The 27,854-nt window shown below is 48.5% G+C and overlaps 1 protein-coding gene and 1 long non-coding RNA gene across 2 annotated transcripts in view; one reads left to right on the plus strand and one right to left on the minus strand.

Moving 5' to 3' along the window:
- The window catches only part of LOC116827151 (uncharacterized), a 75,488-nt gene extending 53,920 nt beyond the window's left edge, over positions 1 to 21,568 (minus strand). Inside the window, exons 1-3 of the mRNA XM_075072077.1 lie at positions 21,054 to 21,568; positions 20,232 to 20,345; positions 14,946 to 16,092 (exon numbers count right to left, since the gene is read on the minus strand). Coding sequence (XP_074928178.1) covers positions 14,946 to 16,092; positions 20,232 to 20,310 — 1,226 coding nt within the window. The 5' untranslated portion in view covers positions 20,311 to 20,345; positions 21,054 to 21,568. The remainder of the gene's footprint in view (positions 1 to 14,945; positions 16,093 to 20,231; positions 20,346 to 21,053) is intronic.
- A 404-nt stretch (positions 21,569 to 21,972) lies between these two features.
- Positions 21,973 to 22,668, plus strand: LOC116822793 (uncharacterized). Its single transcript, XR_004373247.2, has 2 exons — positions 21,973 to 22,094; positions 22,365 to 22,668. It is a non-coding gene; the product is annotated as an uncharacterized LOC116822793 (long non-coding RNA).
- Positions 22,669 to 27,854: the final 5,186 nt, after the last annotated feature.

Genomic DNA, 27,854 nt, shown 5'->3' on the forward strand with positions numbered 1-27,854 from the left:
TGGAGCGTTTTTTTTTGTTTGTTTTGCCAGGTGGAGCTCGGAGGGGGCCGGGGGCTTCGGGCGGCGTGGTGCTCGGCGGGGCGGGGCTTTGGGCGGCACTGGGGGGTAAGGCTTGCAGGGCTTAGAGATAAGGGTGTGGCTAGTTCTCTGCCTCCAATTTGCAATGCTACGGGGAGGCTGAGCCCCAGGCAGTTGGGCGATGTTACTCCTGCTATTTGAGAGAATTGTTAAAACAAATGTCACCGTCGCTCGGGGCAGGGGGCTTTGGGTTGGTTGGCCGGACCGGGGGGCGGGGGGGGGGGGGGGAATTAAACCCGCGGCAGGGCGGCACTCTAGGTACCGCAAAACAGCAGGTGCTTGGGGCAGCAAATATACCAGGGGTAGGACACATATGGTGGGGCCCGCCTAGCTCCCACCCTGAGGCAACGCGTCCTGGGCCGGAGCCTGAACAGCCCTGTTGCTCCTGAAACAGTTGCCGCCGCGCCGGCTGTGCGGTCGGGCAGGGGAGCCCGGCCATGGGGATGTGTTGTCTCCTCGCGCGTGGCCCTTGCGGGGAGTGGGCGACCCCCTCAGCTAGGAAGCCAGTAGGAAGAGCCAGTAGGACAGCCCTGCCCCAGCCATGGAGCGCAGGAGGTGGCAGAGAAACATGGCGGGCGGGGGAGCCACGCCTCCAACGCTGGCTGCGGGTTTCTCCTCGACTTGTCCCTGCTGCTGCCTCCTCCCCACTGCACTGCCTCCTGCCTGAGGAGGGGAGGGGAGTGGCAGCCTGGGCTGAGTTGAACTCGTGCCAGGGCCAAGGCGAGGATAACCAGGGCTGGGACCCAGCAGCAGCCCCAACCCCCGGCGGTGGGAGCGGCGGGAGACGAGTCCTTGGGCCAGATCCGCACCAAGGTAAGAGCCGGGTCGGGCGGGACGGTCCCTGGGACATTCAGGGAGCTTCTGCCTGCTGGAGCCCCAGAGGCTTCCGCATCCCTCTACAGCCCCGTACAGCGCTCCAGGGCCTGGAGTGTCCTCCTGCCTCTTCCCTGCAGTGGGCAGCATCCATCTAGCCAGCCTCTTCCTTGGCCGAAGCCCAGCCCTGGAGCTCTCTCCATTGCATGCCCCTCAGGCTCCCAGCTGTGCGGCCTCAGTGCTAGGAAAACACCAGACAGGGCTGGGTCCAGTGTGTGTCCCAGCTTGCGGGGAGCTCTCTCGCCCCAGTGACTAGCGCCTTACCTAAGGCCAAGTACAGTAGTGCAATAAGAGTGATAGGAGCATGACATGAAAAATATTGTCACATCGTGTGACACGGTCACTCATAATGGGAATGTGTGTAAATGTTTAATGATTACGTATGTGTACTGTGCTGCCCTATTGGCGCCATTCATGCCAATTTCCACGTCACGTTGGTGCCAGTGGTTATAGGACTAAAATGTGGGGACAAAAATGAAAAGTACTTTCCAGTGCTGCCTACATGTGTAAAACACTTGTAAAAGCCAAAAAAAAAAAAAAAAGGTGTGGGGGGGGTTTTTTTGCTTGGGGCGATAAAAAAGGTAGAGCCGGCCCCTGGTTGTGGGGACACACAGACACAGCTGGGGAGTTGTGGGGACAGACAGATGGAGCTGTGGGCGGGGGGAAGGAGCAGCAATGGGCACCCCAAGGCTGGCATAAAATACACAGGACAGAGGGAGCTTCCTGAGGGGACTATAGCAGCACCCCCTCAGAGCAGACCCAGGCTGTGGTTGGCTCCATCCATCACTCCCCCCGGCCACACAGAGATCCACACAACCCTCTGCCCCTCCGAGAGACTCCTAATGACCCCTGTGCCCCTGTCACCCCTCTCCAGAGAGCCCCCCCCTTTGTGCCAGACAACTCTCCTCCCCCACTGCCTCCCCTGCTCTAAAACTCCCTACAATCTCTCCCTTTGCCTTCAGCCCCCCTCCCCCTGGCCCAGCCCATTCCTTTCCATTGGCCAGGAGGCTCCCAGTCTATTGGCCAGCACAGCCAATGGGAACTGCACCTGAGGCAGGGTGCTTGGTTGCAGATGCAGACCTGCCTGGCTGTGCCTCCACAGCACGGGGGGGGGGAGCTACAGGTGAGCAAGACCTGGTCATCATCATCACAGGCCCAGCAATTCTCTGGATTTTTCCTTTCACTGAGGCAAGTAATTCAGTCTACTCTTCCTTTCCCGACAGTTTCTGGCTTTTCCTGTAAGAAAACTTACAATTTCTTTGCCATGAAGTCCATTTATAGTTTTTTTACTTGAGAAGTACAGTATACTTTCTGGTCGTTCATAAGCTCATTTATTTTGTTAACTCAGTTTCATAGGCAATTTTAAGTCACTTGAATTAGACCTGTTTTTTTTTTCATTGTTCCAAAAACACATGGAAGATGTGCAGATTTTTATTTCTGTGGGCCAAACCACCCTGTATAGAAATATAAATATTGAAGCCAGAAAAGCTCTGCAAGGGTAAGGGTCCTTTCAGGAAATTATCCTCAAGTCATTTATTCTTCTGGGCATTCCATTCTATTGTTCCCTCTTATAGTGATAGTGATCAGTGTTTCCACCCGCAGGGGAGAGGCAGAAGAGTGGATCAACCCTGCAGTGACTCTGCCTCTACCATTGTTCTCTGTCTGCTCCCTCTACCAGCCCTTTTGGTCTCCCTAGGATTGCCCCTACCATTACTCCCTCTGTGTCTTCTTTCTCTGGAGCTACTCATGAAGTAAAGTCTGTCATTACAGGTTCTTATCTATGTGATGTATTTATTGTTAATTAATGCACTATGGGAGTCCCCTTCAGCCCTCTGTATAAATTGATCCTCTTCTTTCCATGTTTTGCCCATATGGTTTTCTGCAGCCTTAGGGCAGCCAGCAACAACCCCTGTGCCTTTGCAGTGGGGTGAGGGAAGGGGACCATGGGTTCCCTATTTATGCGATTTGCAAGAAGTGTTATCATTCTCAAGGTACCAAATGTGTTTAAATGATATAAGTGCTTTGTAAAATCCCAAAGCAAGCTCATTTTCATTTCTCATATACAGTATACACACATTTTTCATTAATTATATGAGTTGAATTTGTTGTTGTTGTTGTTATTAGCTAGGTTACTGTTTTTTTGTTTCCAGTGTGGCAAAATGTGTACTATTTTATGGGTTGAATGATTGAACGACATAATACCCACCTGCCCTCATTGTCTGTTGCACAACATGGTGGTGCCTACCCCTACCTTGTGCTTCAGGGGGGTCATGGGGTCCAGGGCAGCCTGGAGAGTTAGCGGGGGGCCTGGTGCTGGCAGCAGCAGGTGACCTGGCCCCAGCCCACTCCGCTTCACCTCACCGGCTCCCGGCATTGCTCAGGGGCAAGGTGTCACAGAGTCCCCAGGCAATGCTCTGGAACTGCTCCCCATAAAGCCAGTCAGGACTTTGGGGAGCCTCCTCTCCCTCAGAGCAGAGTGTCTTCAGGGCCAGAAGCTCACACGGCTTCACTTCCTGGGTCTGACCTTGGAGCATTCAGCATTTGACCCTCCATGTGCTTCCCACAGTTAGTCCACCCAGGCAGGCTCCTGGGGAAGCCAGAGGGTCCTGCACATACCTCCAACTTTGCAGTCAGACGTGACTTTCAGCCAGCCAATAAAACAGAGGTTTATTAAATGACAGGAACACAGTCTAAAACAGAGCTTGTAGGTACAGAGAATGGGATCCCTCAGCGGGGTCCATTCTGGGACTCAGCGAGCCAGACAACCCCATCTGCCCTCACTTCCCGTCCCCAGCCAGCTCCAAACTGAAATTCTCTCCAGCCCCTCCTTTCTGGCCTTTGTCTCTTTCCTGGGCCAGGTGATCTCTTTGTTCACCTTTAGCTGTCCCCTTGCAAGGGGAGAAGAACCCTGGCCATTTGTTGCTAGGAGACAGATTGTCAGCCATTTATGCACACTGGAGACTTAAGAAATGCATTGGGGAAACTGAAGCACCCACACAGTATTCAGAGGAAACATTAAGAACAATTCCACTTAGTCACACAGGCTTTGGGGAAGAGGTGGAGTGGGAAGAGGCAGGGCGGAGCAGGGTTGCTTGCTGCTGTCGGCACCAGGCACCCCGCTAATCCCCCCAGGCCACCCTGGACCCTATGCCCCCTGAAGCGTGGGGCCCCTCAAAGTGCAGGGCCTGGGGCAGTTGTCCTGGTCCACCCTATAGATGGGACGGATACACTTGGGCACCACCAAAAATTATACAAACCTGTCGCCCATGGCTACCCCAGTGCTACCTCTAGGCAAATGCCAACAAGTCTCTGGCAAACCAGCCTCTTGGCTGGGCCAATCAGAAACTGTCCTATAACTGTGTCATAGAATTCATTTTCCTGAACCAATCAGAATGTTCCCACATAACCACTGAGGTGTGGCTATCGACCACTGGTCTGTTTAAAAAACACAGCTCTTTAAACAACAAAGGAATAAATGGACAAACACTGTGCATAGCACAAGTTTTTGTAGAAATACACCAGCCTTTAAAAAACAGTGCTAGCTTGCTAGTTTTGCCTAAAGGACAGCTGCTGCCCTAAAAATTGCAAAGAAGGCTTTATGTTTACACACTTTATACAAATCACACAGGCTAATGTAAAAGGAATAGTAGCATATGTAAAAGAGTTAACACTTTTTAGCAACAATAAGAAGGCTGTTTCTTCCAACACCTTTTTTCTTTCCTAACTTTAAAAAAAAAAAAAAATTTAAATGCTGTTAAACCAAGTAAAGTTTTAACAAATACACACCAGCCTTTAAAATTTTGGCTAAAGGAAAACTGTTCTAAAACCTGCAATCTGTAAAGAAAGCTTCAGGTTTACACACTTTATACAAAACACACAGGCTAACATAAAAGAAAAACTAACATGTAAAACAGTTAATGCTTTTTACCATAGATAAAAAGGCTATTTTTCCCCATATGTTTTTAAAATCTAAATGCTGTTTAACCAAGTAAAGTTTTTACAAACAAACTTTTAAAAGACCAAGCAAAAGGAGCATGTGTATAGGTTTCTTTAATTACAAAATGTATGTAAATTTAGCAGACATCCTTATTTGTTTTTAGTTTTGAGCAGAAATTAAATTACCTCTTTTTACATAAGGTCTTTAGCCTGGGTCTTTAAAAATGATAGAAAGATTCATGAAACCTCATTATGTTTAACCTTTATATCAATTTCCCTTATTCTATTTGCTTAAAGAAATGTATTTTTAGAATTCTTGATTATACTACCTCACCAGTTTTCAAAGAGCAGCCGTCTGCATGCCCCCTATATTGAAACTGAAACTTTATACCTCAGTAATGTGGTGTTGTTGCTTTTTTTAAACAAAGGCTATTCTGTAGAAATAGTGCTTTTGAAAGTTTTATCAGGGTACAAAGCAACCTCAAACTGCTCTAAAGATGGAAAGACTAAAAGAGCTGATAACTCTTTTTACTAGAGCCAAGCTTTTGACTTTTTAAAAATGTCTTATCAAATGAACTTTTAAAAGATAGCATGGAAGCAGTTTTGTAGCTTTTAAAGGTAAAATAACCAAAATTCTTGTTTTAGGGCTAATGAAATTAAATTGACATTTGTAAATTGTGGCAAAGCAAGCCCTTTTGCTAAAGAATTGAGCAACTTTAGTGAAGAAACATACCCCCTCTTTTTTTAACTTTTGTAACAAAAGATTTTTTAATCACCCTGTACTGACATTAAACAAAGTGAGAATAAGCTATACTATCAGACATTTTAAAAATAATGTAAGGATGTTTTTACATTTTAAAAAGATGATGCATCTGTGTGACACTACTTAAATAAAGACTTTAGTAATTTTTTATCTACATGACTTGCATAGTAAGAAAAAATCCTGTACAAATAGTTTACAAGAATATAAATTGTAAAGAAATAAGTTCCTGGGGAATAGCAATATTATACAAAACCCTCATGTAAACAAGGGTTTTACAATTAAAAAAATGTAAAAAGACATGTCAGAGCTTTCTAAGTTTGCTTTTTAGAATTTTCCCTAAATGAATTGACCAGAATATTAAAAAAATCAACCAAACAAAAACTGCTTTACTTGTAAATTGTAACAGAAGTTGTAAAATTTAGGATACGGTGTAAAACCCACAATTGATGATTTTTACAAATAAAAAATTAAAAATTTTAAAAGACAAAAGCCAGAGCTTTGTGACTGCATGAAGTTCAGAGATAAGGCTGCAACCTCTGACACAGTTATCTGAAGAAACAGCCCCAATTCTCACCCCAACCCCCTGCCCATTCTCTCCCATCCCCCTCCTATCCTTTCCCCCCCTCAGTTGGAAACCATCATGTTCTTTTGCTAACATTCAATTTTTAATCATATCATATAAAGTTTTTTTTAAAACCTTTTAAAAGTTTAAGATGTAAAGCAAGCCATAGGAGATAAGAGAGCTGTCCTGGATTTTAGGGGAATGTTCATATCTGGCTGAAATCTTCTTTTAATGAAATAATTTTGTAGGCAGCCATTCTTTGTTAGTTGTCATGTTTTGCCCCTAACCTTTGCCCCCTCAACTCCTGCCCTCCCTCCTGCATCCCCGACCTCTTCTGTGCCCCAACCTCTACACTGTGCCAACTTCACCCCAACCCCTGCACTCTCCTCCTGCACCCATATGGGGCAACTGGCCTGGACGTATGGAGTAGCTGGCACTGCTGCTCGCTCCCTCCCTCCCCCAAACACTGCTCCTCCGCATCCCCTGTAGGAGGCATCTATGACACAGCCTGGGCAGTCCAGAAATTGTTTCTCTCTCAAGAAGTGCATGATGGTTCTGTGCACAACTTATACAATTGAATGTGTGATGCTGGTAAACCAAGTGCCAATTCTGGCTAAGACCATAGGTGTTAGCTAAGAACGGACACACTTATAGCTGGAAACCAGACCAGTTCATCTGTATGTTAATTTTGTTCAAAATAGGTATTAGTCTTGTAAAAACGTATTTCATGTTTAGATGCTATGAACTGCTTGTAAATTGCTGCCTGCATTAATCTCAATTGTAATGTCACTATTCCAGGCTATCAGGAAATAGGTAAATTTTGCTTTATATAATTTGAAAATGTTTGCTCTGAACTTGTGAACCTAGGCACAGGAATTGTTCCCCCCCCCCACTCCTCCATTTAGGCCTATCAAGATTAAATGCGCCGTTAAGGAACATCACAATACAAAAGATTGGTGAATGGCCCTATCACACCTTGGAAATGTTATGTGCAAGGGCACTCCCCTCATAGGCTGGAAGACTAAACGTAAAAGATAAAACAGGGTCACCCCAGAATTTTTTTCACCTCTGCTCTTTGAACTTTCACAGAGCCAGAGACACTAAACAAAATCAGAGAGCCCTAGGGTCAACCTGGGTCCACCCTGAAAGATAGTTTGAACATATAGGTTACCACACCTCGGTCACCTTTAGGAACCACAGATGATAACTCGTTAGTGTGTGTGCATCTTTGGCTTGTTTTAACCTGTACATAACTCTCATTTCTTTTTCCTAGTTTGTCATAAACAGATAGTAGGAGTTAATAGAACAGAAGTACTTTATATCTCTTTTGACTGTAAAAGGTTAACAAGTTCAGTAAGTCTGGCTGTCACCTGACCAGAGGACCAATCAGGGGACAGGATACTTTCAAATCTTGAAGGAGGGAAGTTTCTGTGTGTGCTGTTAGTTTTTGGTGGTGGTTCTCTCTGGGTTCTGAGAGTGACCAGACGTGCAACCAGGTTTCTCTCCAGTCTCTCCGATACAGGCTCTTATAAGTTCAGAATAGTGAGTACTAGGTAGATAAGGAACTCCACCAGAGAGTTCCTTTGGGGCCATCTGCCTGTCCCAAGTCAGGGTAAAGGAAGAGGGTTGGGCGTGGGGCTAGCAACTCCACCCCCGTAAAAAATCAACCTGCTACAGAAACGCCAACAATAGAGACAACAGAGACTTTTACCCTGGAAAAAGAAGGGTCTTCAACTCGAAGATGCTTGACGCTGGGTGGTGAAAGCCGTGAGGAAGCCACTAAGCCGATTACCCTTCTTGCAACCAGGAGGATTACCATAGGCACATGGAACGTGAGGACCATGTACGAGTCAGGAAAGATGGCGGCAGTTGAGCAGAGCAAAGCGGAAAGAGGCCGGTCCAAGAAATACCTGGCGACGGACCTTCAGGCTGATAGCAAAAAATGGCTATACCTGAACCAGTAGAGCAAAATGGCCCAGGATAAGAGGACTTCGGAGATCTGGTTGTTGGAGGCCCTACCCCAATTGGGGTGATGGGGCTAACATGAGTGATTGAGTGAGGTAGATAAGGCGAGTTTAGGCTTATTTTGTTTTCTTTATTTGCAAAAGTGGCTATTTGGCTTGGGAGGAGTTCAAAATGTGTATTTTGCTGAACGGATTTTTAATTATGTAACTGTGGATATTTAGGCGGCCATGTAGGAGTTACTGCCAAGTGTCTATAGCTTCTGAAAGACCCGATGTACCTATTCCATTTTAAATTTACAAGATAATTTTTACTGTTTGCTTTCTCTCTTTAATTAAAAGTTTTCTGTTAAGAACCTGATTGTTTGTTTGTGTTTTTTATTCGGTGAGACCAGGGATGGGTCTGGATTCACCAGTGATTGTGGAGAAGAGGAGGAGAGGAGAGGAGGAGGTTATATTCTCTCTGTGTTAGAAATTAAATAACGTCTTCTCGTCCTCTAGGGAGAGTCGTGGAGGGGAAGAGAGAAGGAGGGGAAGGTGATTTCCCTCTCTGTTTTAAATTCAAGAGTTTGGAATCACAGTGATCTTCCACGGGTATAACCGCAGGAGAGGGAGCCTGGGAGACAGGCAATGGTGAGGGTAAGGGTTACTTTCCTTGTGTTATAGATCCAGAAGGGTCTGGGGTTTGTTTCGTTGCGTCCTCGGGCAAGGTTTTGGGGGGACCAGAGTGTACCAGGCACTGAAATTCCTGGTTGGTGGCAGCGCAACAGGTTCTAAGCTGGTAATTAAGCTTAGAGGAATTCATGCTGGTACCCCATCTTTTGGACGCTAAGGTTCAGAGTGGGGAATTATACCATGACATAGTTAATAAAGCTTTAGATAGTTTATTACAGGACCGGCTACAGGTGTTGTCCTTGATGTAAGATCTAGGGCAGTGGCTCTCTAACTTTTTATTCCACAGACCACTTGAAAATTGCTGAGGGTCTCAGCGAACCACTTAATGATCTTTCCAAATGTTGTTTGTACCGTTAGCTAACTATTGTAAGATGCTTTGGATAAAAGCACTATATTAAAAAACTTATTGTTTTTTGTTCTACAAATAAAAGCTCACAACTCATTTTAATATCAGTAGTCTTACCTTTCTAATGTGATGAATGTGCCCTCTCCCCTCTGCCATGGCAGCCACTGAGCTGGGGCTGGGAAGGAGGGTGGTCTCTCCCTCTCTCCTCCACAGGCAGCAGCCCCCGAGCTGGGGCTGGGAAGGAGGAGGGGTCTCTCCCCTGCCACAGCAGCCACAGAGCAGAGGTTGGGAAGGAGGGCCATCTCTTACCAGCAGCTGCAGCCCTGGAGCTGGGGAAGGTCGCCTCTTTCCCTGGCTGCTGCAGTCCTGCATGTCACAAATTTCCCCTCACCCCCTCTTCTCACCCCACTGCCTCCTCCCACCTACCCCTTATTCCCCCCAAGGCCACCACTTCACCTTACATATGCGTCTTCTCCAGAGTCCAGGCACCTAATTTAGTGGAGCCATGCCTGCGCGGCTCTAGTAATTAGGTGGGTGGCCCTTCATTCTCTCATGTGCGGCCACCCAGGGAATGGAAGGAACTATCTGCGGACCACCTGAATGGAGCTTACAGACTGAGAACCTCTGATCTAGGATACCAGTTGACCTGGGGTAAGTGGTTGGGGTCTGGGAGCAACCTGAGTGCTGTGTGATTTTTGGTGTAAGTGTCCATTTATCACTAAGTCCAGTTTGGGTGGCAAAATAGGCTGGCAAGTCTAACGGGACTATCCGTGACTCCGTGGCAAGACTGATACAGTGATCCAGGAGTTCACATTTGTTACTGGCTTGGTGAAATCTAATTACAGAACAAACCATCAGTTTAGGGGTCTGTCCTGTTTCTGACAGTCTGCCCTGAGTAGGGTGACCAGACAGCAAATGTGAAAAATCAAGACAGGGGTGGGGAGTAATAGGAGCCTATATAAGAAAAAGACCCAAAAATCAGAACTGTCCCTATAAATTTGAGACATCTGGTCACCCTAGCCCTGAGGCAGGCACTCACAGCTGTGAGCCATGCCAGACAGCCTGACATAGAGATTAAAGAGTGACTAATGGGGAGACAGGTTAATACCCTTTAGTTCATTGACTGATCTCGCCTCTCACACTGACCCTGCAACTTTCTTCCCCAGTGCATGTGACTCTGGATCCAGATACGGCTCATCCTGTCTGTGAATCGGAGACATACCAGGCTCTGGGACACGTGGGAGGACAGGCCCAACAATCCAGAACGAGTTAATCCTGATGGCAATGACCTGGGTGCTGGGGGGTTCTTCAGCAGGTGCTGTTACCGGAAGGTGAGGGTGGGAGAGAAAAGTGAGAGGAGACTGGGGCTTGTAGGGAACCTGTGAGCAGGAAGGGGGTCTATCACCTGAGCATGGGTTCTGGCTGAAGGGAGATTTCTGCCGCCTCCTGGCTCCTTCCCACCAACTCAGCTTGGGGGTGGGATTTTCCTGGACTGTGGGGTGGGCAAGATCTCATTGTGCAGTGTGACTAGCCAGTCCTATCTCTTCACTTTTACTGCCACTTTCTCTGGGTCGCCCTTCATGGCTTGTGGTGAGTGGAAGGGGTGGGGGTGGGGAATGTGGGTCCCTTGGCAATCTGCCTGGTTAGAGAGCAGGGCTGAGGGGCTCTGCCAGTAGGAGTCAGGGGTTCTTTCGTTTAGATGTGTGAGGGCAGTTCAGATGATCTCAGCTGACATCAGACACACAGGGAGGCAAGCTCTGTAATACTGAGGATCCACACTCCCATTTCTCTGAACGGGGAATGAAATGCGGTGATAAGGATGCACGGCTCAACACAGAGAAATGATGGACAGCCCCAGGAACAACTATATACCTCATGTGCAGGGTCCTACCAAATTCATGGCCATGAAAAGACACGTCACAGACCATGAAATCTGGTCTCCCTCATGATATCTGGTCTTTTTGCATACTTTTACTCTATACTATAGGGTAAAAGTATATAAAAATACACAGCATTTCTCAAACTGGGGGTCCCGATCCAAAAGAGGGTTGCAAGGTTATTGTAGTGGGAAGTCACATTATTGCCACCCGTACTTTTGTGCTGCTGCTGGCATTGATGCTATCTTCAGAGCTGGGCACCCAGCCAGCAGCCACTGCTCTCAGGTCACCCAGCTCTGATGGAAGCGCAGAAGGATGGCAATACTGTGAACCCCCTACAATAGCTTTGTGACCTCCTTTTGTGTCAAGACCCCCACTTTGAGAAACTTTGAGTCTTAAGAGCTTTACATGTTTATATTCTGCCATTTTAAAATACATATGTTTTATTACACCACTATGAAATTTAAGATTTAAATATCAAACTGTGAAATTCAAGATTTTAAAAATTTATGGAAATGGACCGTGAATTCCTGTACTGGCCTCTTGGCACTGAACACTACACTGGAGATGTGAGTGCACCATACAACACTACTGACTGACATAACCATCATCTGCAGTCACATTATCTGGGCTAATGGAACCCTTCTCTTGACAGGCAGTGACAACAGCAACAAGGGCTGGATTCAATATCTTGGGGTCTCTCTTAAACAATACAAAACAGAACCGGCTACAGCCTCCAGCCAGGAGTCTGGGAAAACTGAACACCACCTCTGGGTGCTTCTAAGAGGTAGTACTGCCCCACGTGCAAGCACTGAGTCCATGTATAACAAAAGAGAACTTTTATTAGAAGGGAAAAGGAACCAAGCATTAAGTTGGGAAAACACCATAACCACGTTCCAAGCATGTGACTGCAGTGTGTTGGGCAGTATCTTTTGCCTCAATTTCCCACATTGCAGTGGGAGAGGCCAATGAATGAATGTCCCTTTAACACACATATGTCACTCATCTCTCCCACTGCTGCACCTCAATCACAGTTGCTGTCCTCGGTCAGCGAAGACCCAGAATTCTGAGGTACATTCATAAAGGTTCACCTCCTTGCCCACAGAAAGTGTAGGGAGCAATGAGCTATGTCTCTACAGTTGCTATGCACCTCTGCAAATGGCTGCTTGCCACAGCCTCTGGTCACTTGCTGCTGCTGTTGCATGTTCACCACCACTTCTGTGATGCCATGTTCTGAGGTTCCACCACTTAAGTCAGGTGATTTCAGTAGGTCAGAGGGAACCTCACTGACAGTCCAACTTCTGCATTGTCCTTCATTTCACCACTCTCCCTTCATCAGGTCCAAGACACAGCCCCTAGACTGGCTATCAGGGATTCAGCTGTGGTAATGGCTGAGCAGACATGATAACTCTCAATTGAATCTAATCATCTGGTTTTAAACCCAGGAGGAAGGATCAAATGGTGCCTAAAACTCTTTAATCAGCATTCACATCACATACAAACCTCCCCCCTTCATAGGGATTTGACATCTCTAGCCCCTGCTTAGCAAGCGAGGTTCAGTTTAGGGTGACCCTTTCAATCAGGGCAGGCTAAGCACAGTTCTGCTGCCCTTTACTTGTCCAATCAGGACAACAAAATTTCATTGCCCCTGCTTTCAAATACAGAGATTTGTAACTCAAAACCAGCCAGAACTGATCACTTTGGCAAAGCAGCTCCATCTGCTGTGCACCTAGGCAGATTAGGCATCAGTGTAAATAAAGCCTGCTCCTGAAGTCTTTTCCCTGCATCTCAGTTCTAGATTAGCAGGGGAGGCTCCGGACACCAGCACACCAAGTGGTCACCGTGAGGGTAACAGGCAGGCTGCCATTGGTGGCATGCCTGCGGAGGGTCTGCTGGTCCCATGGCTTTGGTGGACCTCCCGCAGGCTGCCTCTGAATCTGCAGGACCAGACCTCCCACAGGCAAATTGCTGAAGGCAGCCTGCCTGCTGTGCTTGGGGCTGCAAAATGCCTAGAGCTGCCCCTGCAGGGGAGAGCTCATTCAAACCCTATTTACATACTTATTAATCATAGATTATTTGGGTTGGAAGGGACCTCAAGAGATGCCCAATCCCTAAATGGCCCCCTCAAGGATTGAACTCACAACCCTGGGTTTAGCAGGCCAATGCTCAAACCACTGAGCTATCCCTCAACTCATCCTCTAGATTGTGTTAAACCATCTCTGTGCCTTGAGAGGATATTTACAGTACGCTGCCCAGAATGACCCCTTGGCCTTTTTCCTTTGTGGTTACAGTTCGTTTCAGCATGTCTGCCTAACACAAAGTGTTCTTTCCAACATGCTTCACTTTGTTCCTCTCTGTGCTGAACTTCACCTGCCTCCATGCTGCCCAATCACCCAGTAGACTCAAATCCTTGTGATCAATGAGAATTGTTCAATAGCACTGAAACCCCATCACTTCCTTGCTTGAAAGTGAAATGAGCCGAGATCAGGCATTATGTGTAATACAGGATAAGTTGTTTGGGATTCATTATCTCTGCATCTCATTGCTAAAGATGAACAATTAGCTCATACTGAAGAGATGAACAATTTGCTCATAATGATGAATTTCTTCCAGGAATTGAGCATATTTGCCTGCAATGTAGATCTGCAAATAGATCATGATTCCCTCAGATGTACTGGTTGTTGGATGAGTATCCTTTCAAATTGTTTCCCACTCTGGTTTAATTGCAAATACTCCATAGCTGAACTATCAAGTGTGTTCCTTAGTTGTACTGGGCCATGTAAATCACATGGCAGTGTTTGTTCTTGGCTGGATGATTTTGGATTTAAAAGCTGGTTTAACAGATTACTCACATGGGCAACTTGGAAATTCATTTCCACAAACACCAGAGCCAGTAAAGCACAATTGCTTGAGAGCAAATGATCACAAACAGGCATGAACAGGGACAAAGAAAACCCAGGCACAAATTCAAATAATCTTTGTGGAAATCAGCTGGCATTATTCTGAGCTCTGATCATTATGGATCAGAACTTCCACTCTAATGGCACCCTGCTTCCTTCCCCCACTGATCCCCACCCACTGTCCATGTCCTCCACAGGCCCCAGCTAGTCTGCTGACACCAGCACTACAGCTGCTCTTCAAGAAAACACGTGAGTTTAAGGAATGAAACTTTTATGAACATATGACAGGCACTGACCAGACCCAGCAGGAAACCAACAACCGTGCTGGAGGGGAGGGGGTTTGTATGACCCCAGCCCTAATGCACTGGGTAGGTGCAATGGGGATGGAAATGGGAAGACTTCACTCTAAGGATCTGGCACCAGTAGTAGGTTTCTTCTCTCTCCCTTGCACCAGATCAGCAGGAGGCAGAGAGTCTCAACAGCACTAAGGAAAGCCAAACCCACAAAGCCTAGGGGTCATTGGCTGCTGCTGCTTGCTATGCCATGAAAGGGCAGGCAAAAGGCTGGTGCCATGGGTGGGAATCTGCAGGCAGAGCTGCTGTTCCCATGGATGACCATGCTGGGGGTGGGAGATGGGCATGGCTGCTGTTCCTGTGACGGCTGTGCCGGGGGAGGGGGGGGGGGTCTCACAGGGATTTTCCAGGCTGGAGGGGTGGAGGATGGGCAGAGCTGCTGTTCCTATGGCGTCAGTGCCAGGGGTCTCACAGGGATTTTCCAGGCTGGGGAGGGGTGGAGGATGGGCAGAGCTGCTGTTCCTATGGTGTCAGTGCCAGGGGTCTCACAGGGATTTTCCCGGCTGGGGCATGGGCAGAGCTGCTGTTCCTGTGGCCGTCCTGGGCTCTCACAGGGATTTCCGAGGCTGGGGTTGGGGATGGGCAGAGCTGTTGTTCCCGTGGTGGCCATGCCAAGGGTCTCACAGGGATTTCCCATGCTGGAGTCTCCAATGGGTGATAACATTTGAGCTCTGAGTGAAGCTTTTCCCACAGTCGGGGCAGACGTAGGGTCTCTCTCCCGTGTGGATTCTCTTGTGCTTGGTCAGGGCAGAGCTGGTGGTGAAGCTTTTCCCACATTCGGGGCAGATGTAGGGCCTCTCTCCCGTGTGCACTCTCTGGTGGGTAGTCAGGTGAGCGAACTGGCTGTATCCCCTGCCACACTCGTCGCACCGATAGGGCTTCTCAGCCAAGTGGGTTCTCTGGTGCCTGGCCAGGTATGTGCTTGTGGAGAAGCTTTTCCCGCAGTCGGGGCAGTTAAAGCACTTCTCTGTCTGGTGCGTCCTCTGATGCTTGATGAGGAGGGAGCTGTCAGTGAAGCCTTTCCCACAGTCGGGGCAGACATAGGGCCTCTCTCCTGTGTGCGCCCTCTGATGGATCGTGAGGGATGAGCAGTCCCGGAAGCTTTCTCCACAGGCCTCGCACCGATAGGGTCTCTCGCCTGTGTGCAGCCGCTGGTGCCTCGTGAGGTTGGAGCTGCTGCTGAATCGCCGCCCACACTCGGTGCAGGGGTAGGGCCTCTCGCCCGTGTGCGTTCGCTGGTGTTTAATCAGGTCCGAGTTCACATTGAAGCTCTTCCCACAGTCCCGGCACCGGTAGGGCCGCTCTCCCGTGTGCAGACGCTGGTGTGTGATGAGATGTGAGCTCTGGCTGAAGCAGCGCCCGCACTCGGGACACTGGTAGGGTCTCTCCCCCAGGTGCAGTCTCTGATGGGTGATCAGATTTGACCTCAGGCTGAAGCTTTTCCCACAGTCCTCACATGTGTTGGGTTTCTGCCTGAGGCAGAGTCCCCTGTGGATTGTAGAGTCATTGTGTCTCCCCAAATGTCCCAAAATGTGGCTGGAATTCTCCTGTCTCTCTTCTGGGAGGCTTTCCTGCTCCTTCTCTGACCTGCCCTGACTCCCACAGGCTTCACCCAGCTCAAGGGAAACATCCCCATCAGATCTCCCTGGTCCCGCCTCATGCAGTTCCACTTGCTCAGGACCTTCCTGCTCAGGGTTCTCCTCCTCACTCTCACTCACCGTCCCATCACCTGCTGGGACAGAGACAGAATCCAGACAGGAGTCATTCCCTGTGCCGGGGGAACAAACCAAAGTAACTGCCAAGGAGATCAGTACACCAGGAGCTGAATTCCCCTCCCACTCCTTCCTGAGAGGAGGGGGCAAATTGAACCTACACATCATCCAAACACTCTGGGGAAATGTAGCTGTTGCCAGGTGTGAATCAGGGGGCAGGAAGCCATGAGTGACATCTGCCATGAGGTTATGACACTGGCTGGGGACAATCCTGACCACCCTGGAGCTCATGAGCCCTTCAAGGGAACCTGATTTTTCTTCATTTCCTGTTTTCCCGAAAGCGGGTTTAACTGATTCCTCACCTGTGCAGGTCTCCCTTGCCCTGGAGATCAGACACCGTAACTCTTCTCCTCATTCCAGATGGGAGACCACATTGCTTTTCCAAAACCAGGGTGAATTACATCTTTGTGGGATATTTATCACAGAGAATGTTCCCAGGTTTTAACCCCAACCCATTTCAAAGCAGTGAAATACTTCTGCTGGCTCTCCAGGGTCTCAAAGTCCAGCTACTCTGCTAATGGGGAACTGGACTCCCACATCTCTGCTCAGAACACACAGCCAGACACACATCATCAAAGGAGTCCCTCAAATACACAGACAGCCAAGGCCGGTGCAACCACTAGGCAAACTAGGCAGCCGCCTAGGGTGCCAAGATTTGAGGGCGCCAAAAAGCAGTGCCCAAAATGTCTGGGATGCTCACCCAGTGCCGGTTAAACATGTAACCCTCTTCCTGCCGATGTGTGAGGGGGCGCTGCGGCTTTGATCAGCTCCGGCTGGCCAGAAAGTGATGTCATTCCTCCTCTGGCCACTGGGGGTGCTGTGCTGCTCCCCGCTGCTGCTCTGGCTCTGCCCAGGGCCCCCTCCTCAACTCAGCCCTGCCCTGCCCCCACTCCCCTAAGCTCTGCAGCAGGGCCGGGCCTGCACTCATCACCAGGGGAAAGTGCAGAGACCCGGCCCCAGCCGCACCACCGGGGAGTGCTGGGGGGTGGTTCCCCCCTACCCTCCAAGCCAGCCCCACCCCCCTGAGGAGGCCTTGCCACCCCCTGCTCCCCCCACAGAGGCCTGGGGCACCCCCCCACACCTGGGGGCTGCGTAGGGCCCCAGAATATCTAGGGACAGCCCTAGTACCTGCCACCCTGCCCGCAGTCAGCCCCTGCTGCACCCCCTGCCCTGCCCGCAGCCAGTCCTACAGCCTGTCTCCAGCCAACCCCACACCCCGTCTCCAACCAGCTCCGCATCCCCTGCCCTGCCCAAAGCCAGCCAGGTCCACACTCTCATCTCTAACCAATCCCTGCCGCACTCCCCTGCTCAAAGCCAGCCAGCCCCACACCCTGTCTCCAGCCAGCTCCTGCCGCACCCTCCGCCCGAAGCCAGCTAGCTCCAAACCCCGTCTCCAGCCAGGCCCTGCTGCACTCCCCCGGCCTGAAGCCAGCTAGCCCCACACCCCATCTCCATCTAATCCCTGCAGCGCACCCCCTGCCCAAAGTCAGCTAGCCCCACACCCCCTGTCTCCATCCAACCCCTGCCGCAACCCCGTGCCCAAAGCCAGCCAGCCCCACACCCTGTCAGGTTATTCATTCATTATCATTAAATACATAATGAAATTAATAAATTTTCAAGGTGATTATGTATTAATTCTAATGAACGATGCCACATTATGCAGTATTCATTTTTGAAAGTTTATAATAAGTGATGCTCCGGAGGGGGTGGGGGGAGGAGACACAAGGTGGAATTTTCGCCTAGGGTGCAAAATATCTTTGTATCGGCCCTGCAGACAGCATGTCTGGATCTCAGAAAGACGAGACCTAACCCGGGACGGAGCTGCATGGATCTGCTTCTCACTGCCAGAGCTGAGCCCAGTGAGAGTGTGAGGAGCAGAGGGAATCTTGGGGCCCATGAGCACAAGTGCAGGCCTCAGCACTGTGATAGTGAGAGGGTTTTGTCAGAGGATGCAGCAGGGCAGGGGAGTGAGATTTCAAGAAACTGCATTTTGGGGAATGAATGAACCGAGCAAGTCAGGTTCAGCACCCACAATAGAAACCATAACTGGAAACAATAATGAAAGGAAGCACTAAAATCCCCAGGCTTTGTGCATGCTGGAGAAAATTACCCTCTAAATAGTATTAATTATGTGTACAGGGCCCTACTGTGCTAGGCACGCTCACCTACACGCAGCTAGGCACCGTGTACACACACGCACACAGCCAGGCACTGCATATACCCATACACAGAGCTAGGCACTATGTGTACACGCACACACATAAAGCTAGGCACCATGTACAAACACACACACACACAGTCCCTTGCCCTGAAGCGCTTACCATGGCAGAGGTCAGTTTTAAGGGGGACAATGGAGTGGCTTTGTGTAGTTTACAGTGAGCTCCTCTCATGCTCAGAGGACAGCGGGAGTGGGTGGGGGCAGGAAACTTGAGGGCAGTGCAGATGGGCAACGTGGCTGATATAGCTGGCAGAGCAGATGGTGGGTAGGGCAGGGCGAGCCTGTGAAAGGCCTTAAAAGTGACACAAGTCATTTACATTTGATGCATTGAAGGGAGGCCCCAGGAGGATGTGGGGGGGGGGGGTCGAGGGGAGTTACCATGCTGACAGCACAAGCCAGGAAGATGATCTTTGTATCAGCTTTCTGAATGGATGTAACGGGCCCAGGATGGCATTTGAAATGGCCAGAAGGCCAGGAACCTCAGGGACATGGCAGCTGAACTGAGGCAGTGCAAGTGTTCCCAAACCGACTCAGCAGGGCTGGTCCCGACACTTTGCGTCATTTCAATACAACCAGCCTAATTACAAACCATTTAAGTTTCTAATGCAGACAAAGCCGCAGGCTCGGGGAGGGGAGGAGATGTTGGCAATAGAGTTGTTATTATTCATAGTCAGGTCATGCTCAGAGACCTCAAGCAGAATCGGGGCCCCATTGTGCTCAGTACTCCACAAACACAGCCAGAAACACGATCCCTGCCCTGAGGAGCAGCTCAAGAGTCCAGTTTAAAGCCTGTCTGCTCTGGGGAATTTCAGACTTGCTTTCAGCAGGGATGAGCAACACAACTCTACACCAGCTGTCTGGCCATCAGATGTGGAACATAACCACTTGAAGCTATTTTCAGTTGTATGGTATTGCAGTTTTGAATACTCTGATGTATATCTATGCTAACAGAGTTTATGCCTTGTTAAGAAAATTTATGGATTCTTTATTCTTTTAACAAATTTGTATTAAGGAATATTGTGCTAAATAAAGAATATTTTTGTCTTCAAAGAATACTACCTGAGTGTCAATCCTTTGAGAGGAAGCCTGTATCTGTCTCCTTCCAAGGGTCAACAGAGCTAATCTGTTCTGGGGAGTCCTCCAAAGTTTGGAGAGAAATCCCTTGGTAAAACCCTGGCAATGCTCTAGGGTAGGCCATCCCCTTTTACCTACCAAAACAAATAAATTAACAGAATTATTGGGGTAGGCAGGCCATTACGGGGTGCCTCTAATTTTGGAGCTAACAGGCTCACATAGACACAAGACAATGAGTGAGTGTAACTAAAATTGTAAGGAGGGCTCTGGGTTTCCAGACTAAAACAATCAGATGTTTTAACTCCAATAAAGTTAAACTAACAAACGGATGCTCCAGCTACATTTACTTGCACAGTATTTTGGAAAAAGCAAACTTGCAGTGAGAGAGGAATGGGAGATTAGTGCCCTCAGAGATCAGATAGTTAAATGGACAGTGTCAACTTAAAAATAACACTCCTGTCTGAAAATCTCTCACCTGCTGCAGGTGACACCTAATGTCAGTGTCAATAAAGGGTTTAGAAAGCTTTTTCTATTTCACCCCAGTCTGGTTTGTGCTAGTGCCAGCACTTGGCATGGAAGTTTCACTATCTCTCCTGTAGTGTTAGATGCCTACAAACAACAGGGGAGAAACTGCCGAACAGTTATGGGGAAGAGAAGAGCCTTCTGGTTTAAAAATGGAAATACAAGGTTGTACAACCACAAAAGCTGGCTGCAAGATTATAGGCAGGGGGCAGCGCCTGAAACTACATGTAACTCATTGTTTGGAAATGGACTTAAGTCCAGGCTGACAGGCCCCAGGGAAATGCCACAGAGATTTCAGAGTTTGTTTAACCAATTCCTCACCTGCCCATGAGCGTCCTGGACTCTTCCTTTCCTCAGCACCGTGGAGATTTGGGACCCACAGCTGTTCCCCTTGTTCCATCTGGAGACCACACTGGGTTTTGAGAATCTAAAATCCTGCAAAGGGGGAAAGAAACCAGACAAGATCAGGGTGAATTAAGTAGCCGTGCAATATTTATTACTAAGAACATGATTCATGATTTTAAGCCAGCCCCTTCCTGCACTGAAGACAGGGGGGATCCAAATGGATCAGAACATGTTTGTGGAGGCTATTTGGGGAGCCAGATATCTAGGGAATGTGTTACACCCCCGGTAGGAGCCTTAGGTGTCTAAAGCACCCACTCTTCTGCAGGAATGCACACAGCTGTCTGTTCCATGTCTCCCTCGAGCCACAAGCTCACATCAAGGCAGCCTGGCTCAGGTGTGACTTTCATCTGCTCTGTCTAGGGCTGAGTTAACATTTGCTCAAGGGGAAGTTTACCCTAAGACATTTCATACACCAGGCTTGGAGTCTGCAATCACTCATACACATGCTTAACTTTGAACCCACTGAGGATTTAGTATTTCCAGGAGAAGGGCCTATGTCAGAGTTGCCAATTCTCACATTGTGACTCACGGGATAGCTCACATTTTTCTTAAAGTTCCACCCCACCTCCTGGATTCAAGTGATCCGGTCAGAATCTTATTTATTTATTTATTTTGGTGAAAACCAAGTTTCTAGCCATTGTGGCTACAGAGAAAAGCTTAAAAACACAAAGTGGTACAGAATCCAGAGGGCAAAGAGAAAAGAAGCAGAATTTCAGTTTTTCAAAAAAAAATAACAACTTCATGATTTGTAAGCCAATCTCTTGATTTGGGGGACCAAGTCATGATTTTTCAACTGCTGGGGCTGGCAATACTGTTTTCTGGCCTTTTTTTGTTGTTATTGACACTGACGTATGTGTCACCCCTTTGTCTGCAAAGGGACAATTTCTGCCCTATGCTGAAATAGAAATAAAATTTAGAAAACATGAATAAACCTCAGTGCTGGGTTAGGGTCGGGCCTGCTAGAGTATTTTTCGGGAGCAATATCAGACCCTTTGCAGTACAGCTCCCTGACAGCTTCTTAGCCCATGGGGGGGGGCTGCCTCTGCTTTGCCCTTCCTGCAGGTGGCTTGACATCTATCTCCAGCTGCTCTGCTACAGGAAAGGTTATTACTGTCAGAGTGTTAAGGACTTTCTCCTCCTTGAGGTCCTTTCCAGCCGGGAACCCGAACCCCCGAACAGACCTCGCTAGGTTCGCAGGGCTGGTGCCTCTGACGTCTCTCACCCTATTGCTCCTGCTGGCCTTGCCAGTCTCTCCCTCGAGGCTGAGACACTCGGTCCATGGCCCTGCCCGGCCCGGCCCGGCCCGGCCCGGGGCGTTCGCTCTCCCGGAGCTGGGTCGGCTCCTGCAGGCTCCCAGGGGAGGGGAGCAGAGCAGAGCAGAGCGGGGCGGGGCGGGCGTCAGAGGCAGCAGCTCTGGGACTCGCAGACCCCCCGCCCCCCGGGAGCAGAGTTGGGGCGAGGAGGGGCCGGTGGTGCAGAGTCACTTTCCTGCCCGGCCCCAGCCCTTCCCCCGGGTCTCTCCCCTCACCTGGAGGCTCCGGCTCAGGGGCTGGTGTCGGCAGAGCCCGGGGCTGCCGCCTGCCCTCGCAGAAAGCCACGGTCCCGAAACGCCGCAGCCCGGGCTGCTGATACAGGGCACAGGAAGGGGCTGGAATAGCTGCGCGCGGTAGCTGCTGGGTGCTGGTGGGGGGAGGAAGGGGACGGCGAAGCACGGGAGAGCAGAACCTGTGCAGATCTGGCCCGCGCTTAAACCTGTTACCAGCTGCTGCAGCCTCCATTGTGAGCCTGGAAGCCGGGCTGAGCCGCTGCTGCTCACCTGCAGGGTCTGTGCAGGGAGAGCCCTTCCCTAGCGCCCCTCTGTGCCGGGCGAGGGGGAAGGAGTGGGACGGAAAATATCTGTCTTCTGATTCAACATCCCCACCTGTGCAGTGTGAGAAATCTCCCAACACACTTGGGGGGTTGTAATCACCCTGTCCTCCAGCTACCGGGGTGGTAGGGGGAGAGAATGTTTGGGAAGAAGAAAACAAGCCAAACTGTCTTTGTTTTTAGGAAGGAAACACTCCACAGTGTTCTTAGGCCTCCCACATGGCCCCGGAGAAGCACAAAAGAGCACAGGCCCAAGTCTTCTTCCTCTTTCATAGATCCAGAAGGGACCATAAGATCATGTTGTCTGTGTATCACATACCAGTTCATTTTACCCAGTCATCCAAGGCAAGTCACCTGTGTTTGACGAACACATCCTCCAGGAAGGCAGCCGGGAAGGATTTGAAGATGGCCAGAGATGGAGACTCCTCTTCAGGGCACCTTTAAAGAAAGGACATTAAAAATCATTCCACCCAAGTCTCCAACTTTAGACTTTGTCTTTTTATTGCTATTTCTTCCATATTGAAAAAACAATCTCTATCGCTCTTAATTTTTTTCCGAATCAATATTGATCTCCAGTTCTGCCACTTTTCTCTCTAGCAAACACTTATGTAAAATCCATTGTTTCCCCTGTCTCTCAAATTATGGAACATTTATCTATACTCCACCCCATATTTTGCCCCTTTATTGAATATTTCTATGAAATCCCTTCAGATTTTTGCCTTTGCTTATTGTCAAATATTCTATAAAACATCTCTAATTTTCTCACTTTCCAAATAATCAAGTATTGATCTAAATCCCTTAGATTTTCACTCTTGTCAGTTTAATTATTGAGTATTTCTATTAAATCATCTCAGATTTAAGGCTTTCCATGTAATTATCAAATACCGATATAAAATCCTCTCAATTATTGTTTCTCCATGCTTAATTGTGCCAACATCGCCTTTTTTTGGAGGGAAACTTGTCCTGATCCATTGAGGGTGTGCTCAGCAGAGGGTTTAAAAGACCAATTGATAAATTTCCCCATCATGTTTGAGCAAATTGTTTCCTTTGTTTATGTCCACTAAAAATCAACACATTTGCTGATTAAAGTGACTGCTCCATATTTTATAGCTCCTTTAAAGTCATCTTTATAAATCAGGGAACTTTAATCCTATAGTCCAGAATTTTCCCAGGAGCTCAGTTTCTATTTTGACACCGAAAGAAGTGGCCAGCTTTCCAAAACAGCTCAGAATATTGTGTGCAAATTCAGAGCTGAGCACTTTGAAAATCTGGCCCTGAGCTCTGTTGGGAGTTAGGCCAAGAAAACTCTGATTTCCTGTCAGGATTATCTTGAGTAGGCCTATTGCTCAGTGGGGGTCGGAGACAATAACAGAAAAATGTGGCAATGGCAAAGATGTTTAATGACTTCTTTGTTTCGGTTTTAACCGAGGAGGTTGGTGGCGATTGGACAGCTGACATTGTAGATGCCAATGAAAATGAGGTAGGATCAGAGTCTAAAATAGGAAAAGAACAAGTCAAAAATTACTTAGACAAGTTAGATGTCTTCAAATCACCAGGGCCTGATGAAATGCATCCTAGAATACTCAAGGAGCTAAATGAGGCGATATCTGAGCCATTAGCAATTATCTCTGAAAAGTCATAGAAGATGGGAGACATTCCAGAAGACTGGAAAGAGCAAATATAGTGCCCATCTATAAAATAGGAAATAAGGACAACCTTGAGATTTACAGATCAGTGGGCTTAACTTCTCTACCCGGAAAGATAATGGAGCAAATAATTAAGAAATCACTCTGCAAACACCTAGAAGATAATGAGGTGATAAGTAACAGTCAACATGGATTTGTCAAGAACAAATCATGTCAAACCAACCTGATAGCTTTCCTTGACAGGGTAACAAGCCTTATGGATAGGGGGGAAGTGGTAGATGTGGTATATCTTGACTTTAGTAATGCTTTTGATACTGTCTCATATGACCTTCTCATAAACAAACAAGCAAAATAAAACTTAGATGGAGCTACTATAAGGTGGGTGCATAACTGGTTGGAAAATCGTTCCCAGAGAGTAGTTATCAGTGGTTCACAGTCATGCTGGAAGGGAATAACAGGTCCTGCAGGGATCAGTTCTGAGTCCGATTCTGTTCAATATCTTCATCAATGATTTAGATAATGGCATAGACAGTACACTTATAAAGTTTGTGGACGATACCAAGCTGGGAGGGGTTGCAAGTGCTTTGGAGGATAGGATTAAAATTCAAAATGACCTGGACAAACTGGAGAAATGGTCTGAAGTAAATAGGATGAAATTCAATAAGGACAAAAGCAAAATACTCCTTTTAGGAAAGAACGTTCAGTTGCATGCATACAAAATAGGGAATGACTTCCTAGAAAGGAGTACTGAAGAAAGGGATGTGGGGGCCATACTGGATCACAAGCTAAATATGAGTCAACAGTGTAACAGTGTTGCAAAAAATAAAATATTCTGCAATGTATTAGCAGGAGTGTTGTAAACAAGACACAAGAAATAATTCTGCTCTAAGCCACGCTGATTAGGCCTCAACTGGAGTATTGTGTCCAGTTCTGGGCACCTCATTTCAGGAAAGATGTGGACAAATTGGAGAAAGTCCAGAAAAGAGCAATAAAAAATGATTAAAGAAAACATGACCTATGAGAGAAGACTGAAAAAATTGGGTTTCTTTAATTTGGATAAGAGAAGACTGAGAGGGGACCCGAAAACAGTTTTCAGTATAAAAGGTTGTGACAAGGAGGAGGCAGAAAAATTGTTCCTCTTAACCTCTGAGGATAGGACAAGAAGCAATAGACTTAAATTGCAGTAAGTTTTAGGTTTGACATTAGGAAAAACTTCCTAACTGTCAGGGTGGTTAAGCACTGGAATAAATTGCCTAGGGATGTTGTGGAGTCTCCATCGTTGGTGATTTTTAAGAGCAGATTGGACAAACACCTATCAGGAATGGTCTAGCTAATACTTAGTCCTGCCTCGAGCGCAGGGGACTGGACTAGATGACCTCTCAAGGTCCCTTCCAGTTCTATGATCCATGTAAGTGGATTGCCATGGAATTCATTGCCGTGTGGATTACAGTGCTGTGTGCCCTTATGACTCAAGCGAATGCTGATTAGACACAAAACCATAACCCCACCAGGGAAATTATCGGGTTAGCACAAAGACTATGGGATAGATTCAACAGGGGCATGGACACTGAGCTACCTCTTTAGGTGCCTAAATCCAACATTTAGGTGCCACTGACATTTCCAAACCAATGCTCAGCTGCCACCTAAACCCGTAGGTGCTGAAACTCACAGGGGCGGCAGGTTTGTATAATTTTTGACGGTGCCTAGTATGGGTATGGGTCCAAGTCTCACCTCTTCCCTCCTCCCCCCACACTTGCCTTGTAAGTTGAGCTATATTTTTTTAAATAATGTAAAAATAGACTGGAAACAATAAGCGTTTACACTTTCCCTCTATTGCACAATATCACTATTGTAAGAAAAAAATAGGTAAGTGAATATCAACTTTATTAATACTCTTTTGAATACAGAAACAACCCAGCACTCTTGGATCAATAACCCTCAAAAGCAAATACTTTCTAAAATTAAAACAAAATGTAGCCCCTTCTTTTGTGATATTCATCAGGAGGCAGCCAACACTTTTCATCCTTGTTCGGTGGGGGATGGGGCTGCTCCTTGCCCAGCCTGTGGTGGGAGTGGTGACTGCTGATGGAGGGGAGGGCAGGGTATCATGACACTCCCCAAGCCCCAGCTGCTCAAGTGCAGGAAGCCCCCCCATCTCCCTTCTGGTGGGTGCCGGGGGTAGGGGAGGGGGTGGAGCTGCCGTCACGTGAGCACCTCCTCCCCTGCTGCTGCCCCTCACCGTAGCCTCACTGGGGTTGGGGGATGGGGCTGCCCCTTGCCAAGTGTGGGGCAGGAATGGTGACTGCAGGGGGAGGGGGGGCAGGGTGTCATGAGTTCAACACTCGCCCAAGCCCCAGCTGCTCAGGTCCAGACTCCAGAAAGCCCCCTCAGAGTCGGAGTTGTCTCCTGGTGGGTGTCAGGGGGAGGGGCATCATATGTGCCCCTCCTCCCTCTGCTGGCTCAGCATCCTTGTAGCCAGCAGTGGCCAATGAGGGAGCGCAGCATAGAGTGGCAGAGCAGCTGCCTGCTGCCCAGGATGCAGGCAGGGACACTTGGGGGAGGGACACGGGGGCAGCAGGCAGTGCCAGGAGATGCTGTGGGGGTGGTAGGTGGGGCTGTGGGAGAGACCTGGCCCCAAAAATTGGTGGAGTGGGGCCCCTGGGCCCTGAATATTGCTGAAGCATGGGCACCATGGGCCCATATAACTTGCCACCCCTGGAAACTGGTTCAGTTCTTACAATTAAAATTCCCTCCACACCTGTGTTTCTGCCTCTTGGCCATGTGCACTGATGCCTGAGGCAGTGCAGACTCAGAATCCAGTTTCCTCCGCTCCAGTTATTCAAAATGGAACAGTTCCAACGAGAGAAATTGAAGGAGCCTCACATTAGACTATCCCATCGTCCCAAATATGTCTGTACTCTAGTGGCACAGCTACATGCTACAGTTGTGCTGCTGGAGCACCACAGCGTACATGCTTCCTACATCAAAGGACAGGGTTTTTCTATCGATTCAGGTAACCCACCTCTGAAAAGTGGTGTCTAGGCTGATGAAAGAAGTCTCCTGTCAACCCAGCTGCATCGACATCAGGTCTTAGGTCAATTACACTATGGCCTTCAGGGCATGACATTTTTCCAGTGGGTTACTCCTGATTTACTCACCAGGTGTGTAAGAGAAGAATCAAGTCCAAATCTTTTAGTGACCTGATCTCTTTTGCAAAGGATAAATTGAAACCCTGTAAATGGAATATCAAACAGACTCAGCATAGAACATCCCGGACCATTAAATGAAGGAGAAAAAGAATTTGAAGTGGGCTGGTATAAAAGGCAACTTTGAAAAATTACGAGCTACCTCCTCCCCTGCAATTAAACCTGAGTTAAGAAGGATTTATCTCCTGGACGCGGGCAGAAACGGCTCAGCAATTGAAGAAGCAGAAATTTGAGACCAGTCAGCCCCGCCCGCTCCCATCCCCTCCAGAATCAGGAGCAGAACGTCTGCACTAAAATGCCAGGGGAGCTTCCAGCTACGTCGCTCTGGGGTGTTAAAACATCCAAACCCTGACAGTTATAGTTTAGCTTTCCTAGCCACAGGAGCAGCCCAGCCAGCTTAGGCGACAGAGGAATTCTTCGGTTGCCCTAGCTGCAGATTTGTAGAAATGCTGGTGGTGCCCAACCCCTCCCCCAAAAAAACCCGCCTCCTCCACCTGCCTAATGCTCTGGGAGGGAGTTTGGGGGCGGGGGGGGGAGATCTGGAGTTCAGGCCCTGGGCTGGGGCAGGGAATTGGGGTGCGGGGGGGGGGGAGTGAGATTTTGGGCCCTGGGAGGGAGTTTGCAGGCAGGAGAGGGTGTGTGAGAAAGGGGTGCAGGTGCAGGCTCTGGGTTAGTTTGTGGATGGGAGTGGGGTCCAGAGGGTTGGGGTGCAGGGGTGAGGGCTGTGGAGGTAGGGCTGGGGATGAGGGGTTCATGTTGCAGGAGGGGGCTCAGGGCAGAGAGTTGGAGTGTGGGTGGGGGCTCTGGCTGGGTGGGTGCGG

Source organism: Chelonoidis abingdonii, chromosome 13, assembly GCF_003597395.2.
Source record: "Chelonoidis abingdonii isolate Lonesome George chromosome 13, CheloAbing_2.0, whole genome shotgun sequence".
Taxonomy (NCBI): domain Eukaryota; kingdom Metazoa; phylum Chordata; order Testudines; family Testudinidae; genus Chelonoidis; species Chelonoidis abingdonii.